Below are 18507 nucleotides of genomic sequence, written 5' to 3' on the forward strand. Positions count from 1 at the left end.
GTAAAATTCTGTCATTACATCATTTACTATTATTTAGATTCAGACATATGGACCAGAAATCACAGTCCCATGCATAACATTGTATACAGCAATCTAGCAACGGATTGCTTCCTGAGCGCTTACACAAGCTAATGAATGTTAAAGCATTAAGACAGAATCCTTCTTTCAGAGATCTCACCCCTGCATCGAAGCCTTATAAGGCAATTAGTAAGACAATGTTAATTAAAGAATACTTAAAAAGGAAAAATAAAAACAGCTGGTTATCAGGAATCATATGACTAGGTTTGAATCATGGAGTTTCTTCACATATGTTGTGTAACTTTAGGTCTAAGTCTTTTAACCTAGCTGAAATTTAAGTTTATTGTTTTTCTATTATTAAATATTTCAAGCATACAAAATAGTACAGAGACTAATTTAACAAATACCCTTACTCATCACCCTCTTGCTAAACATTAACATTTTGCCATCTTTGCTGTAGATTCATTTTTTTAGACTTTCCTTAATCCTATTCTTCCTCAGAGGTAATCCCCATCCTGATCTTGGTGTTTATCATCGTAGATATTATAACATATGTGTATCAATACACAACAGTGAGAATTATTCTGCATGTATTTAAATTTTATATAAATAATATGGTATTAGTATCCATCTGCAATTTGCTCATATCACTCAATATCATGGTTTTGAGATTTAACCATGTTGATACTTTTAGTTCTAGCTCATCAGTTTTCTCTGGTGTATAATAGTACATTGTGTGAATATACTTCCATTTAATTATCTCTTGTCCTAAGTCAATAGACATGTTAAGGCTTTTTCCAGTTTTTTGCTATTTAAAACAATGTTGCAATAAATACTATGTTTTTGTTCTTATGTATAAGTGTTTCTCTGAGTATGTACCTAGGAGTAAAACTTCTACTTTCTAGATATAGCCAAACTGCTCTTCCAAATGGGTGTGCCAGTTTATATAGTAAGTCCCCTACATATGAACGAGTTCCGTTCCGAGAGTGGGTTTGTAAGTCCAATTTGTTCGTGAGTCCAACAAAGTTAGCCTAGGTACCCAAGTAACACAATCAGCTATATAGTACTGTACTGTAATGGGTTTATAATACTTTTCACACAAATAATACATAAAAAACAAACAAAAAATAAAGAAAACATTTTTAATCCTACAGTACAGTACCTTGAAAGGTACAGTAGTGCGGTACAACAGCTGACATACAGGGGCTGGCATCAAGTGAACAGGCAAGAAGAGTTACTGACTGGAGGAGGGAGAGGAGGTGGGAGATGGTAGAGCTGAAGGAGCGTCAGCAATAGGAGACGGGGGGCAAGCTGCAACTTCACTCACACCTGACGTTGATGGAATGCACGTTTGCATCTTTGAAAGTTCACAACTTGAAGGTTCATATGTAGGGGACTTGCTGTACTACCAAGAGAGTCCCTTTACTCTACATCCTTGCCAAATTTGTTTGCATCAGATTAAAAAAAAATTTTTTTTTTGCCAATTTGAATGTGTGGGATATTGTATCTTACTTTGGTTTTGACTCGGATTTCCTCAATTACTAGTAAGGTTGAGCATCATACATGAGCAATATACACACACACAAACATATAATGCCTTCTGATTTCCCCAGACTGCTCTTTTCTTAGTGATTAGTAGGGGTCACTTTTATATTGTGAGTACGAAGCCTTTGTTGGTTATATGCATTGCAGACATTTTCTCATAGCTTATGTCATGTCCTTTTAGAAAATATCATTAGTTTAATGTATATATTTATCAATCTTTTTATTTAGGGTTTATGTTTTTTGCATTAGGAAATTCTTTTAAGAATACTAAAGATGGTTCCCTTCCCTTCCCTTTATTGCTTCTAAAACATTAAAGTTCTGGGGACTTCCCTGGAGGTCCAGTGGTTAAGACTCCATGCTTCCACTGCAGGAGGCACGGGTTCAATCCCTGCCCTGGTCAGGGAACTAAGATCCTGCATGCTGTGCTGTGTGGCCAAAAAAAAAAAAAATTAAAGTTCTGATTTTTACCCTTTGATCTTTAATCCACAATTCATTTTCTAATTTCACCTTATTTTTCCTCTATGGCTAAGTGATTGTCCCAGGACAATTTACTATGTAGATTCTCTGCTACAAATATCAAGTTTTCATATATGCATAATGTTCTAGTCATCACAGCTGTCTGCAAATATTCTAGTTTTTCTCTATACAGGCACTTAGTGGCATGGCCATATGACTTTAAAGGTGAGTAAAAGTGATACTTCTCATTTCCTACCTGAGTAATCATGGAGACATGTGCCTGGATCCCTGAGTAATTTGCTGCCTACTCACAGTGAACAGGTAGCATTGGCAAGAAATAAACTTTTGATGTGTTTGGCCCCTAAGATTTTTTTTGGTGGGGTTTCAGTGCTATAATACAACCTAGCCTATGCCAACTGATACACAGGGCTAGGTCCCTGGGCTCTCTATTCTGTTTCAGTGATCTAATTGCCTATCCCTTACTAATACATGACATCTTGATTACCACTGCTCTATAAATCTTGATATCTGAGAATTAGTTCCTTACCTTGTTCTTTATCAAAATTACCATTGTTGTTCTTGGCCCTTACTTATCTCACAGTAATTTCAGAATTAGCCAAGTTTTATTGCAAACCCTGTTTAAGTTGGAGATTGCAAGATGAGGCCTAGGTCTAAAGATCTTATCAAAAATCCCTGGGTAACTAGCCTTTGTTACTCTCTTCCCACCGAGCTCAGGAATGCATAGGGACCCAGGTTAGCCTGAGGAGGCCAAGGAAAATAAAGGAGGCCTGTGCTGAGGCTTGAGTGTACTCTACTGCACTGTACCCTACGGTGATCTCAAATCTATTCCAGACCTCAGTGAGGATAGCCAGAATCTGGAGAAAGAATTATAATAGCAAAGAACACTGTTAGCTGAATCTAGAGTATGGTATTTGTCTGCGTTTCAGAGAGCAAGTAGCTACAGATGGGGACAGTGAGGGATCATGCTTTCTCCAAATAGCCCTAACTCAAAAAAAAAAAAAAAAAAAGTTTCTTGGTTTATTTGGTTCCTGAGTTTTGGACACTAAAATATCCTGAAAACCTATCCTAGGAGTGTAGTACCTATCCAGACTATCCCATGTGCAAGTCTGCTCCAATCTTTTGTATATAATACTAGGCATGGAGGGGGACAGGTACAATTCCAAAAGGTGTGATATGACTCTCACTCATTCAGACATTGTGATCCCTAACTATGCACCCCTTCGGTGACGAATAAGGAGAAACTTCTCCAACTGTCCTGGGGAATATTATTGAACTCTCCACAGGGTTTCCCAACTCCCTCTTTCTAATTCCTTCAACAAGTCAACTCTGTTCAGTTTCTGAAGACTGTGTCTGTGTCTGGCCTTTCCATCAGTCCAAATCCATAACTGGCATTTGTTAATACAGTGGTCCTGTAAGGTTAACTGGCATTATTACAATCTCGAGTCTTCCAAAAACATGGTATATCCCTCCACTTAATTGAGGTCTTCTCTTATGTCTTTCAATGTTTTATAATGTTATTTTTTAACATTTAAGTATAGCTGATTTACATTAAGTTCTTTTTGGTAGATTTATTCCTACGTATCTTATACTTTTGGTTGCTATTATAAAATATATCTTTTTATAAGAATGCAATTGATATTTTCACATTGTTAGGTATCTCATAATCTTTCTGAACCCAGCCTTATTAGTTCTAATAGAGTCTGTAGGTTTTCTTGAATTATTTTATAGACCATGGGGTTAGCAAAAACATTTTCTGTAAAAGACCAGACAGTAAATATTTTAGCTTTGCAGGCTATATGGTCTCTGACGTGGCTACTCTGCTGCTCTTGTAGTTCAAAAGCAGCCATAGACAATACGTAAGCAAACAAAACTTTATAAAACCCGGCAATGGCTGGATTTGGCTCCTAAGACAGTTTGCTGACCTCTGGTATACATAATCATATTATCTGCGAATAATAGCATCTTTTTTCTTTCCAATTCATATACTTTTCATTTTTCCTGTATTAGTGGGCCAGCCAGGACTTTCAGTTGGATGTTGAATAGAAGTGGTGACAATAGGCATCCTTGTTTTAAGGGATACTTCTTACTGATTTTTTTTTTTTTTTTTTGCGGTACGCGGGCCTCTCACTGTTGTGGCCTCTCCCGTTGTGGAGCACAGGCTCCGGATGCGCAGGCTCAGCGGCCATGGCTCACAGGCCCAGCTGCTCCGCGGCATGTGGGATCTTCCCGGACCGGGGCACGAACCCGTGTCCCCTGCATCGGCAGGTGGACTCTCAACCACTGCGCCACCAGGGAAGCCCTTCTTATTGATTTTTAAGGGTAATGTTCCTAAGGTTCTGCCTTTGGAATGATGTTTGCTATAGGGTTTTTGTAGATAAACTTTATCAGGTTCAGAAAGTTCATTTTTCTCACAATTGGCTAAGAGTCTTTAACCAATGGGTATTGTATTCTATCAAATGCTTTTTCCTCAGCCATTGGGTAAATTTTCCTCTTTGATCTCTTACTGTGGTCAATTATATGCATACATTTCTAGTACTAAATCATTTCTCACTCCTGAGATAAACCAAACTTCGTCAGGATACACTATCATTTTTATAAATAGCTGGGTTAGGTTTTCTAATATTTTATTTTGGATTTTTACATCTAGGTTCATAGGTAAAACTGGCCTATAATTTTTCTCTTACACTGTCCCTGTCTGATTTTGATATCAAGGTTATACTAGCCTCACAAATAAATTGCAGATGATAACAAATAAGTTGCAGGTGGTAACAGTGATTCCTTCCAGGGAGTGGATGACCTGGGGATAGAGATAGGAGAAGACTGACTTTTCATTGTATGTCCTTTGTACCTTTTAAATCCTATACAAATAAAATTTAGAATTAAGAAATGAGAACTCAGGGGACTTCCCTGGTGGTCCGGTGGTTAAGACTCCATGCTCCCAATGTAGGGGGCCCTGGTTCAATCCTTGGTCAGGGAACCAGATCCCGCATGCCACAACTAAGAGCCCACATGCCACAACTAAAAGATTCCTGCATGCCACAACTCAAGATCCCTCATGCTGCAATGAAAATCCCGTATGCGGCAACGAAGATCCCACGTGCCACAACTAAAACCTGGCACAGGGACTTCCTTGGCGTCACAGTGGTTAAGAGTCTGCCTGCCAACGCAGGGGACATGGGTTCAGTCCCTGGTCTGGGAAGATCCCACATGCAATGGAGCAACTAAGCTTGTGCGCCACAACAGCTGAGCCTGCGTGCTGCAACTACTGAAGCCTGCACGCCTAGAGCCCATGCTCCGCAACAAGAGAAGCCACCGCAATGAGAATCCTGCACTGAGCAATGAAGACCCAATGCAGCCAAAAAGAAAAAAAGACCTGGCACAGCCAAATAAATAAATATTTAAATATATTTTTTTAAAAAAGAAAAAGAAATGAGAACTCAGAGTCTTTATTTTTAAAACAAGTATAATAATCTTTCTATCTCAAAAATTTAGCTGAAATAATATATATGGAAGTCCTTTACAAATTTCAAACAAATTTTTACCGATTTATGCATAACCAGGTGCTAAATAATGTGCTATAAAACACATAAAAGCTCCACAGAAATCAGAATATTCAGAGACAGTGCCATCTAAGGCCCTTGCTCATGCCATTACCCTCTTCCCGCTTGTCTATCCAAATCTGACCTGTCCTTCAAGGCCAGCCTCAACCACCATCTTTGCTGTGATGCCCTCCCTGCCATCCACACCCCTTCCTTTCTTGTATTTTGTCCCAATTATGTATTCTGAAGGCCTTTAGCATGCACTTGCCATACAACTTCTCTTATGTCATTATCTTTCTGATAAATAACTTTTACACTATTGTTTACTTTTCAGAGGTTTACATAAACTCCTCAATTGAATTATTTCAGGGTGGAAATCATGTATCATGCTTCTTTCTAATCCACACAGCATCTAGGGCACTATTATACATTTAGTAGATACTTGATAATTATTGGTAGGATAAATGAATAAATGAATGAATAATACAATGAACAATAAGTGAGGTAAACGTTAAGCTAGCTCTTATAGGACTGCTTAAGGAAAAAAAGGACACATTTCAGGTAGAAGAAATAATGGCACAAAATGTATTACGGAGATGAGAATTAACAGTGTATGTGCATGTGAAGGCATGTTTGTGTGTCTGTGTATGTGACACAGGGTTGGTTATAATTCTGGCTAAAAGAGAATTTTGTATTGGGAAACAATGAGGTATAAAAGAAGGAAAGAAGCCACCTTAAATGATAGGCTAAAGAAATGAATTTGCTCTACTAGATAACAGTGAGCCACTATATTTTCTCTGCTTCCTAGTTATGAATTTTAGGTTTAAGTTAAGCAGTGGAGGTAACCAAAATTAAGAAAAAGAACTGAAGTATTTAATTATGAGATGATATAACATCTGGTATTTGCTTTAAAATATTCCAGGGAATTCTCTGGTTGTCCAGTGGTTAGGACTCTGTGCTTTCACTGCCAAGGGCCCGGGTTCGATCCCTGGTTGGGGAACTAAGACACCACAAGCTGCAGCGTGGCCAAAGCCAAAAAAAAAAAAAAAAATTAAAAAGGTAAAATATTCCAGGAAAAATGCAGAGGAAATAAAAGCAAGATTGGTGAACTGTTGGTAATTGTTGAAGCTGGGTGATGATGGGTACTTAGGAATTCATTAAATTAAATGTTCTACTTTTGTGTTTAATAATTTCCACTAAGAAAAGGGGTGGGGGGAAGTAATCCCAGTAAAAGGGTAAGAGTTTAGGTCACAGCATAACTTGTTACAACTTATAAAACAATTATGTACTCTTGTGTGCACTGCCCCCCAAAAACATAAAGAAAAGAATAGCAGTGAGTGACTTCTGAAGGCAAGTAAGACAGAAATAGGGGGTATTGGTTAATAAACAGTGTTAATATAAGGACAGAAGAATACTCTGTCAGACAACTCTGAAGGGAACACAGTGTGTTGGTGCCTGCAGTCAAAGCTACAGTGTTAGGAGGAATATCTGTCTGCTATGCTGAAAGACCCAGAAGGATGAGACGTTGATAGAGTAGTCAAAATACATGACAGTTTGCACGGGGTCAAAGAAAGGAATTATTGATGACACTTTCCATATGCTTATGGTGGTCACAACTATAATTTATAAAGGACCTAAAACACCCTAGGAGAACTCACAAAAGAAGACAGTGCTGGCAGACAGCAGAAACAAGAACTACAATCCTGCAGCCTGTGGAACGAAAATCACATTCACAGAAAGATAGGCAAAATGAAAAGGCAGAGGACTATGTACCAGATGAAGGAACAAGATAAAACCTGAGAAAAAAAATTAAATGAACTGAAGGTAGGCAACCTTCCAGAAAAAGAATTCAGAATAATGGTAGTGAAGATGATCCAGGACCTCGGAAAAAGAATGGAGATCAAGAAGATGCAAGAAATGTTTAACAAGGACCTAGAAGAGTTAAAGAACAAACACCTAGAAGAATTAAAGAACAAACAGAGATAACAATACAATAATTGAAATGAAAAATACACTAGAAGGAATCAATAGCAGAATAATTGAGGCAGAAGAACAGATAAGTGAACTGGAAGACAGAATGGTGGAATTCACTGCCGTGGAACAGAATAAAGAAAAAAAAAAGAAAACAAATGAAGACAGCCTAAGAGACCTGTGGGACAACATTAAACTCACCAACATTCTCATTATAGGGATCCCAGAAGGAGAAGAGAGAAAGAAAGGACCTGAGAAAATATTTGAAGAGATTATAGTCGAAAACTTCCCTAACATGGGAAAGGAAATAGCCACCCAAGTCCAGGAAGCACAGAGAGTCCCAGGCAGGATAAACCCAAAGAGAAACACGCCGAGACACATAGTAATCAAACTGACAAAAATTAAAGACAAAGAAAAATTATTAAAAGCAACAAGGGAAAAACAACAAATAATATACAAGAGAACCCCCATAAGGTTAACAATTGATTTCTCAGCAGAAACTCTACAAGCCAGAACGAAGTGGCACGATATATTTAAAGTGATGAAAGGAAAGAACCTACAACCAAGATTACTCTACCCGGCAAGGATCTCATTCAGATTTGATGGAGGAATCAAAAGCTTTACAGACAAGGAAAGGCTCAGAGAATTCAGCACCACCAAACCAGCTCTACAACAAATGCTAAAGGAACTTCTTTAAGTGGAAAACACAAAAGACAAAAAGGACCTACAAAAACAATTAAGAAAATGGTAATAGGAACATACATATCGATAATTACCTTAAACGTGAATGGATTAAGTGCTCCAACCAAAAGGCACAGGCTCACTGAATGGATACAAAAACAAGACCCATATATATGCTATCTACAAGAGACCCACTTCAGACCTAGGGACACATACAGACTGAAAGTGAGGGAATGGAAACAGATATTCCAAGCAAATGGAAATCGAAAGAAAGCTGGAGTAGCAATACTCATATCAGATAAAATAGACTTTAAAATAAAGAATGTTACAAGAGACAAGGAAGGGGCTTCCCTGGTGGCGCAGTGGTTGAGAGTCCGCCTGCCGATGCAGGGGACACAGGTTCGTGCCCTGGTCCGAGAAGATCCCACATGCCGCGGAGCAGCTGGGCCCATGAGCCATGGCCGCTGAGCCTGTGCGTCTGGAGCCTGGCTCCACAATGGGAGAGGCCACAACAGTGACAGGCCCACGTACCACAAAAAAAAAAAAAAAAAAGAGACAAGGAAGGACACTACATGATGATCAAGGGACCAATCCAAGAAGAAGACATTACAATTATAAATATATACGCACCCAAAGAGGAGCACCTCAATACATAAGGCAAATGCTAACAGCTATAAAAGAGGAAATCGAGAGTAACACAATAAAAGTGTGGTACTTTAATAACACCTCACTTACACCAATGGACACATCATCCAGACAGAAAATTAATAAGGAAACACAAGTTTTAAATTACACAATAGACCAGATAGATTTAATTGATATTTATAGGACATTCCATCCAAAAACTGCAAATTACACTTCCTTCTCAAGTGCACACAGAACATTCTCCAGGATAGATCACATCTTGGGTCACAAATCAAGCCTCAGTATATTTAAGAAAATAGAAATCATATCAAGCATCTTTTCCAACCACAATGCTATGAGATTAGAAACCAATTACAGGGGAAAAAACATAAAAAATACAAACACATGGAGGCTAACTAATACACTACTTAATAACCAAGAGATCACTGAAGAAATCAAAGAGGAAATGAAAAAATACCTAGAAACATGACAGTAAAAACACAATGACTCAAAACCTATGGGATGCAGCAAAAGCAGTTCTAAGAGGGAAGTGTATAGCAATATAAGCCTACCTCAAGAAGCAAGAAAAATCTCAAATAAACAATTTAACCTTACACCTAAAGGAACTAGAGAAAGAAGAACAAACAAAACCCAAAGTTATTAGAAGGAAAGAAATCATAAAGATCAGAGCACAAATAAATGAAATAGAAACAAAGAAAACAATAGCAAAGATCAATAAAATTAAAATCTGGTTCATTGAGAAGATAAACAAAATTGATAAACTTTTAGCCAGACTCATCAAGAAAAAGAGGGTGAGGACTCAATCAATAAAATTAGACATGAAGAAGGAGAGGTTACAACGGACACTGCAGAAATACAAAGCAGCCTAAGAGACTACTACAAGCAACTCTATGCCAATAAAATGGACAACCTGGAAGAAATGGACAAATTCTTAGAAAGGTATAACCTTCCAAGACTGAACCAGGAAGAAATACAAAATATGAACAGACCAATCACAAGTAATAAAATTGAAACTGTGATTTAAAATCTTCCAACAAAGAAAACTCCAGGACCAGATGGCTTCACAGGTGAACTCTATCAAACATTTAGAGAAGAGCTAACCCTTATCCTTCTCAAACTCTTCCAAAAAATTGCAGAGAAAGGAATACTCCCAAACTCATTCTATGAGGCCACCATCACCCTGATACCAAAATCAGACAATGATACTACAAAAAAAGAAAATTACAGACCAATATCACTGATGAATATAGATGCAAAAATCCTCAACAAAATACTAGCAAACAGAATCCAACAACACATTAAAAGACTCATACACCATGATCAAGTGGGATTTATCCCAGGGGTGCAAGGATTCTTCAGTATATGCAAAGCAATCAATGTGATACACTATATTAACAAATTGAAGAATCAAAACCATATGATCATCTCAATAGATGCAGAAAAAGCTTTTGACAAAATTCAACACTGATTTATGATAAAAACTCTCCAGAAACTGGGCATAGAGGGAACCTACCTCAACATAATAAAGGCCATATAGGACAAACCCACAGCAAACATCATTTTCAATGGTGTAAAACTGAAAGCATTTCCTCTAAGATTAGGAACAAGACAAGGATGTCCACTCTCGCCACTAATATTCAACATAGTTTTGGAAGTCCTAGCCACGGCAATCAGAGAAGAAAAAGAAATAAAAGGAATACAAATTGGAAAAGAAGAAGTAAAACTGTCACCGTTTGCAGATGACATGATACTATACATAGAGAATCCTAAAGATGCCACCATAAAACTACTAGAGCTAATCAATGAATCTGGTAAAGTTGCAGGATACAAAATTGATGCACAGAAATCTCTTGCATTCCTATACACTAACAACGAAACATCAGAAAGATCAGAAAAAGAAATTAAGAGAACAATCGCATTCACCACTGCAACAAAAGTATAAAATACCTAGGAAGGTAAAAGACCTATATTCAGAAAACTATAAGACACTGATGAAAGAAATCAAAGATGACACAAACAGATGGAGAGATATACCACGTTCTTGGATTGGAAGAATCAATATTGTGAAAATGACTATACTACCCAAAGTAATCTACACATTCAATGCAATCCTTATCAAATTACCAGTGATATTTTTTACAGAACTAGAACAAAAATCTTAAAATGTGTATAGAGACACAAACGACCCCAAATAGCCAAAGCAGTCTTGAGGGAAAAAACGGAGATGGAGGAATCAGACTCCCCAACGTCAGACTATAGTACAAAGCTACAATAATCAAGACAATATGGTACTGGCACAAAAACAGAAACATAGATCAATGGAACAGGATAGAAAGCCCAGAGGTAAACCCACGCACCTATGGTCAACTAATCCATGACGCACCTATGGTCAACTAATCCATGACAAAGGAGGCAAGGATATAAAATGGAGAAAAGACAGTCTCTTCAATAAGTGGTGCTGGGAGAACTGGACAGCTACGTGTAAAAAAATGAAATAGAACACTCCCTAACACCATACACAAAAATAAATTCAATATGGATTAGAGACCTAAATGTAAGGCTGGACACTATAAAACTCTTAGAGGAAAACACAGGAAGAACACTCTTTGACATAAATCACAGCAAGAGCTTTTTTTTTTTTTTTTTTTGCGGTAAGCGGGCCTCTCACTGTTGTGGCCTCTCCCATTGCAGAGCACAGGCTCCGGACGCACAGGCTCAGCGGCCATAGCTCACGGGCCCAGCTGCTCCGCGGCATGTGGGATCTTCCCGGACCGGGGCACGAACCCGTGTCCCCTGCATTGGCAGGCGGACTCTCAACCACTGCGCCACCAGGGAAGCCCGCAAGAGCTTTTTTGATCCACCTCCTAGAGTAATGGAAATAAAAACAAAAATAAACAAATGGGACCTAATGAAACTTAAAAGCTTTTGCACAGCAAACGAAACTATAAAAAAGACCAAAAGACAACTCTCAGAATGGGAGGAAATATTTGCAAATGAATCAATGGAGAAAGGATTAATCTCCAAAATATAAAAACAGCTCATGCAGCTCAATATTAAAAAAAAAAAAAACAACCCAATCAAAAAATGGGCAGAAGACCTAAATAAACATTTCTCCAAAGAAGACATACAGATGGCCAAGAAGCACGTGAAAAGCTGCTCAACTTCACTAATTATTAGAGAAATGCAAATCAAAACTACAATAAGGTATTACCTCACACTGGTTAGAATGGGCATCATCAGAAAATCTACAAACAACAAATGCTGGAGAGGGTGTGGAGAAAAGGGAACCCTCTTGCATTGCTGGTGGGAATGTAAATTGATACAGCCACTATGGAGAACAGTATGGAGGTTCCTTAAAAGACTAAAAACAGAATTACCATATGATCCAGCAATTCCAGTACTGGCCATATACCCAGAGAAAAGCAGAATTCAAAAAGACACATGCACCCCAATGTTCACTGCAGCACTATTTACAATAGCCAGGTCATGGAAGCAACCTAAATGCCCATCGACAGACGAATGGATAAAGAAGATGTAGTACACATATACAATGGAATATTACTCAGCCATTAAAAGGAATGCAATTGGGTCATTTGTAGAGACGTGGATGGATCTAGAGACTGTCATACAGAGTGAAGTAAGTCAGAAAGAGAAAAACAAATATCGTATATTAATGCATATATGTGGAACCTAGAAAAATGGTACAGATGAACCGGTTTCAGGGCAGAAATAGAGACACAGATGTAGAGAACAAACGTATGTACACCAAGGGGGGAAGTGGTGGGGGAGGGTGGTGGTGTGATGAATTGAGAGATTGGGATTGACATATATACAGTAATATGTATAAAATGGATGACTAATAAGAACTGCTGTATAAAAAAACTTTTTTTAATTAAATAAAATTTTTTAAAAAACGAGTGCTTCGGGCTTCCCTCGTGGCGCAGTGGTTGGGAGTCCACCTGCTGATGCAGAGGACATGGGCTCGTGCCCCGGTCCAGGAAGATCCCATATGCCGCGGAGCGGCTGGGCCTGTGAGCCTTGGCCAATGAGCCTGCGCGTCCGGAGCCTGTGCTTCGCAGCAGGAGAGGCCACAACAGTGAGAGGCCCGCATACCGCAAAAACAAAACAAAAAAACCCGAGTGCTCCTCTCTTTAATATCCACCAATTTTTTTTGTTCTAAAAACATGCAAGGAAATCCATTCTGAAGTTTTTGCTTTTGGTTAAAAATTTAAGTTTATGACTATGCTATTATTATAGAGTTAATAAACCTATCTCATTATCTCATTAATTAAAGCTCAAACCACTAGATTATAAGAAAATAATATAATATATTTTATATAATATATAAATGATACATTATTATTAATACATTATTATATATTAATAATATTATATAATAATATATTGTTATTAATATATTATTATATATTAATAATATTATATAATAATTATAATAATAATCTAGCTCAAACTACTAGATTATAAGAAAATAACCTGTAATGCTCAAAGGTTTACACAGACACCAACAAAAATAAAACCACTTACCATAAGTGATCAATAGAAGGACAAAAGGAATATTTTTAAATAGGTTCCTTATTGATTTCCCATAGGAATACTCTCCAGGGGGACTGTCTTGGAGAACTGCTTGAGCCTGGCTTGGTGGATACTGAGGTTTTTCTTTGAATGCTGGAAACATACATGAAAAGATAATTCAATATACAAGTCTTCTTTAGTGAGCAGACTAAATTCAGTTTAAGTTTAAAGAGGTAGTAAAAGTCTTTTATAGGAAGGCTTTTCATTTTCACTCATTTCTAAGTGAAGAATAGTTTGATATTATCATCTCAACCCTCTGAGATGGACTAAAACTCAGAGATTTGGCCAATTCACAGAACTGAACTGTAAAACCATCAATACTATGTCACAACTTTGCCCAGTGATTATTCTGTTTTTAGTTAAGCAAGATTAATTTTTATTATATTAAGTATTCAACAATTGTATTTCTAAACTTGGTTCAATCTGTAATTAGAGGTAATATCAGATATGAGCAAGCCAGTATCTTATTGAACTTTTAGAGGACTGTCTTGAGTTAGTATCTATTTTCTTCTGAAATTTGATATAAAGTTTATCATCTGCTGCAATTACCCCTCTAGAACTGAAAAGGTCCATGTGGATTCATGGGAGCAGAGCTAGGTCCTGCTTGCCGACTCACTTCAGCTGCATATGGAAAATCTAGGGGTAGAGCTGGGAGACATAAAAGTGTGATACATAGTTTCTGATACTGTAAGTTCTAGCACTGCCCATTACTATGTAGTTAGAGAAAGATCGCACAGCCTTCTCAGCCAGATATTTAGAGACTGCCCTTTTGCTGGGCAGGGAAGGATCTACTAATTTCCTACAACAGATGGCTAGGCAGAGATTTCTGTAGGGTATGGCTAGCCAGGAGTCAAGACTTTCTGATAGAAGAGCTGACCTGCTAAGAGTGGTACATCAGAAATTAAAATCTAGTTTTAGTACTGACTCAAAATTTTAAACTCAAATACATACAGGAAAAATGCTGTATTTCACTGAATCTAAAATGGTCTGATGCTGGCCCTTAATGATCTTGGCAGGCATCAACAGACAGTTTTCACATAACCATACCTCAATTGACACCAGTGTTACATGCCATTGATTTTTTTTATTGTGAGAAGAACATTTAACTTGAAATCTACCCTCTTAACAAACTTTTTTTTTTTTTTTTTTATGCGTTACGCGGGCCTCTCACTGTTGTGGCCTCTCCCGTTGCGGAGGACAGGCTCCGGACGCGCAGGCTCAGCGGCCATGGCTCACGGGCCCAGCCGCTCCGCGGCATGTGGGATCCTCCCAGACCGGGGCACGAACCCGTGTCCCCTGCATCGGCAGGCGGACTCTCAACCACTGCGCCACCAGGGAAGCCCTTAACAAACTTTTAAGTGTACAATAAGTATTGTTAACTATAGGCATAATGTTATACATCATATCGCCAGAACTTAGTCATCTTAGATGCCATTGATTGATTACTAAAGGCACCTCAATTTCAGAGACGTCATTTTAAAAATGTACACTTTAGAATCAATAAAGTAGGGTAAATTCAAAAGCCAAAAAGAAGGTATATGGATTCAGAAGAAAGTAATATTTTCTAAAATATTAGAATTTCCTCCTTCTCTTTCTCTCTCTCTCTTTTTAAATAGTGGCTATTTCTTTCTTCCAACAAAGAAGCCTGCTTTGTAGTTTGAAAGTGGTCTAGATCTGATGGACCTGACTGTCAACTGTAATCATGTAGAAATTTTTTAAAAATACAGATTTGGGGATTCTAGAGAAGGCTCAGTGAATCAGAACCTTCAGAACAGAACCTTAGAACTGTATTACACAAAACTCAACAGTCAGCCAGGTTTGAAAATCACTGCAAAAGAAAGAAATGATTCTTAAAACTTGCACACAATATTGTAATTCTCTTAATTCTCCTATTTGCTGCTAAAAATTAAAAATTACAGCTCTTTGCTCACCAAAACATGGATTAATTATGATATAAATAAAACAACAAACTAGACTTCTATTTTTATAGGTCTTACAACTAATTGAAGCAGAGACATAACTCATATTTACTTTTCAATATCCTTACATTGGAGGACTGGTAGACATAAAACGTTTTAAGTGGTTGCAACCCCTCCCCTTCCTTTCACCCTATCTGCTCCTTGCACTGCTGAGGACACCTGTTGTCCTCTCCTGAAAGTCTCTTTGCATCCTAGTTAAGATAGGAGATACTTCTTTTTATTAATATTGGTAAAACAGAACTCACATGTTGTAAAACAATGTTTCAGAATGTAAAAACTATGCTTACAACGTAGTCATGGGTATTGAATGAGTTCTAAGTCTCTTACTTAGATTTTTATTTACTACAATAAAATAAGTCTAAATGGCTCAGATCTGAACTCAAATGCAAAATAAAAGCAAGTTCTGGTAGTCTTTAATTCCATTAGACTTGTTTTCTGAATACAAGTGTTATGTCTTAGTTTCAGGAAGTTAACTGCTCTCTTGGACAAAATCAAGATTTTATCTACCAGCTACACAATATAGTAAAGTCAGGCTTAAGTCTATAAAGAAAAAAAAAAAGAGGAACAAAAAAACCATTGGTCTATGACCCTGTTTACGCCTCATTCCTCCTTTCAAAGGATGAAATATGGCTTTTTCTTTCTCCTTTGAAACTGAAAAATAGACTTCTAACTTCTCTTCTCCCCACCAAAAAGTTGTGCAAATAAAATAACTAATACAATAATTAATTAGTAAAAGTTATTCTCCACCCTTAGCAATAGGAATGGAAAGTAGCCAAAGGATTTTGGGCACCACATTCAAACTTTTTCTCCCATGATGAATAAATAACAAATCTATTGTGTTTAGGACCACTTCTATTTTTTGAAATCAGGTTATAATATTATCTTTTGATTTCATTATTTGTGCCTTTGTGATTCAAGCGGACACTACACATATTAATTTATTATAAGACAAACACAGGTTTGAATCCTGGCTCTGCCTCATCTCACTATATGACTCGAAGAAATCAATTCCTGCTTCTCAGCTATTGCTTTCTCATTCATAAAATGGAGATAATAACAACAAGCTGGTATGAGGACTATATGATATGTGTAAAAGAATTTTGTAATTATTGAGTACTACACAAAATACATTGTCTTTTTGAGGAATATTTATTTTTAAAAATCAGAGACTTTTCAGGGAATTCCCTGGCAGTCCAGTGGTTAGGACTTGGCTTCCACTACAGAGGGTACAGGTTGGATCACTGGTCGGGGAACTAAGATTCCACATGCTGTGCAGTGCAGCCAAACATAAATAAATAAATAAATATTTAAAAATAAATCAGAGACTTTTCTCAGGGCTTGAAATTCTTATACACTAAGTAAAATGTACTTCTATTAACAATTTATAATAGGAGCCAATATATAAATATCCTGAATATAAGAATCAAAAGTAAAACTATGCATGCATGTTTTATACTCATGTATTTAAATACCTTAATATTAAATATTTTGACTGCCATTACTTTTGGTTTCTGTCATCCACTCATTTTAGTGAATCAGGATGATAAGGATTTTAACTGACATACTTAAGTGATATAGTTTACTGCTCTGCATAAGAAGAACAGCTTTCAAATACAACAGCATTACCACTTATACAAGAGGAATTGAAACAAATGATCAGACTAAGTAAAAATTAAAATGATATATTTGTATATGTAACATTTTATTAATGGAGTTAGATTGCCCAGGCTCAAATTTCATCTTTAGCATTTATATACTAACTGTGACCATGAGTCAGTTAAATTTACTTAAATTCTGTGCCCAGTTTCCTCATTTATAAAATGGGAATGATAATAATAGTACCGCCCTTATAGGGCTTTGAGGATTAAATGAAATATAGCATGCAGTTGTGCTTTTAAACATGTTTGGTACATGTCAATCAAATGTTAGAGACTGTAATAGTATTCTCCCAATAATAATGGGGTATTAGTGTGAAATTCAGTGGAAGGTTGGGCTTAATTCCTAGAAATGTTAGATGGATTACACTTAGGGAGGGTAATGGGATTACATGACATGAACCCTCCTCAAGTTAGTATTTTAGGAAGACTTCTGAATACCAGTTTGGTACATGTCACATTGCTGAAAAGCATCAGCACAAAACTAGATTATTTTATAAGATTTGATTGGGCTTCCAAAGTATGTATGGGTAGAATTTAGAAGGAAGTAGCATTGTCTCTTAGTAATTAAGGAACTTTAAGAAAGTTAGGATTTTTAAAATAATCCATATTTTCCTTAATAGCAAATATTTAGGTATAAGGAAAACAGGTAAATTTTTAATTTAAACGTCACAATTTTCAACCTAGACTTTCATATCACAACTGTATATTATCTTGCTTTTATACTATGCTTAGTATCATAAGACTAAGTTTATAGGTCACCAAGCAAAACTTGACAATGAGCTTTTTTTTTTTCCTATTCTATTTCCATTCCATTCACCTCCCATTTCCATTTCCACTGTCTACTCATAAGCCATGAGTACATAAATAATTATGTACATGAATAGCTCTCTTTTAATTTCTTAAATAATACAGGGTGATACGCCAATGGTCATACCTATGTTTTTTGTCCCACTCCTTTGACAAATAAAAATCTTATATTTGTAGCATCTCATATATATATATATATATATATATATACACATATATGTTTAAATACACGTGTAATATATATAATTTTGTATCTATAGATATCTTATATAGTCTATTACTCTCACGTCTTCCAAAGAGACAAGCAATTGAAGACGATAAAAAAAGGAAAACCAGAATTTATGCAAAGATACATAGTAATCAAAGGAAAGAGAATTATATATATATATATATATATATATATTTTTTTTTTTTTTTTTTTTTTTTGGCGGTACACGGGCCTCTCACTGTTGCGGCCTCTCACAGGCCCAACTGTTCCACAGCATGTGGGATCTTCCCGGATCAGGGCACGAACCCGTGTCCCCTGCATTGGCAGGTGGACTCTCAACCACTGCGCCACCAGGGAAGCCTGAGAATTTTATAATTTAATAATCC

General features: G+C 36.9%; 1 protein-coding gene across 4 annotated transcripts in view; it reads right to left on the reverse strand.

The window, feature by feature from the left end:
* Positions 1-18507, reverse strand: part of FLVCR1 (FLVCR heme transporter 1) — a 38569-nt gene that overhangs the window by 11944 nt on the left and 8118 nt on the right. For all 4 annotated transcript variants that reach the window (XR_004346608.1, XM_032610688.1, XM_032610683.1 and 1 more), the window contains exon 3: positions 13422-13562. Coding sequence is in view for 3 of the 4 variants with exons in the window: in XM_032610688.1 (XP_032466579.1) it covers positions 13422-13562 (141 nt within the window). In the remaining variant the exon portion in view is untranslated. The remainder of the gene's footprint in view (positions 1-13421; positions 13563-18507) is intronic.

This window comes from Phocoena sinus, chromosome 1 (assembly GCF_008692025.1).
Source record: "Phocoena sinus isolate mPhoSin1 chromosome 1, mPhoSin1.pri, whole genome shotgun sequence".
Lineage (NCBI taxonomy): Eukaryota > Metazoa > Chordata > Mammalia > Artiodactyla > Phocoenidae > Phocoena > Phocoena sinus.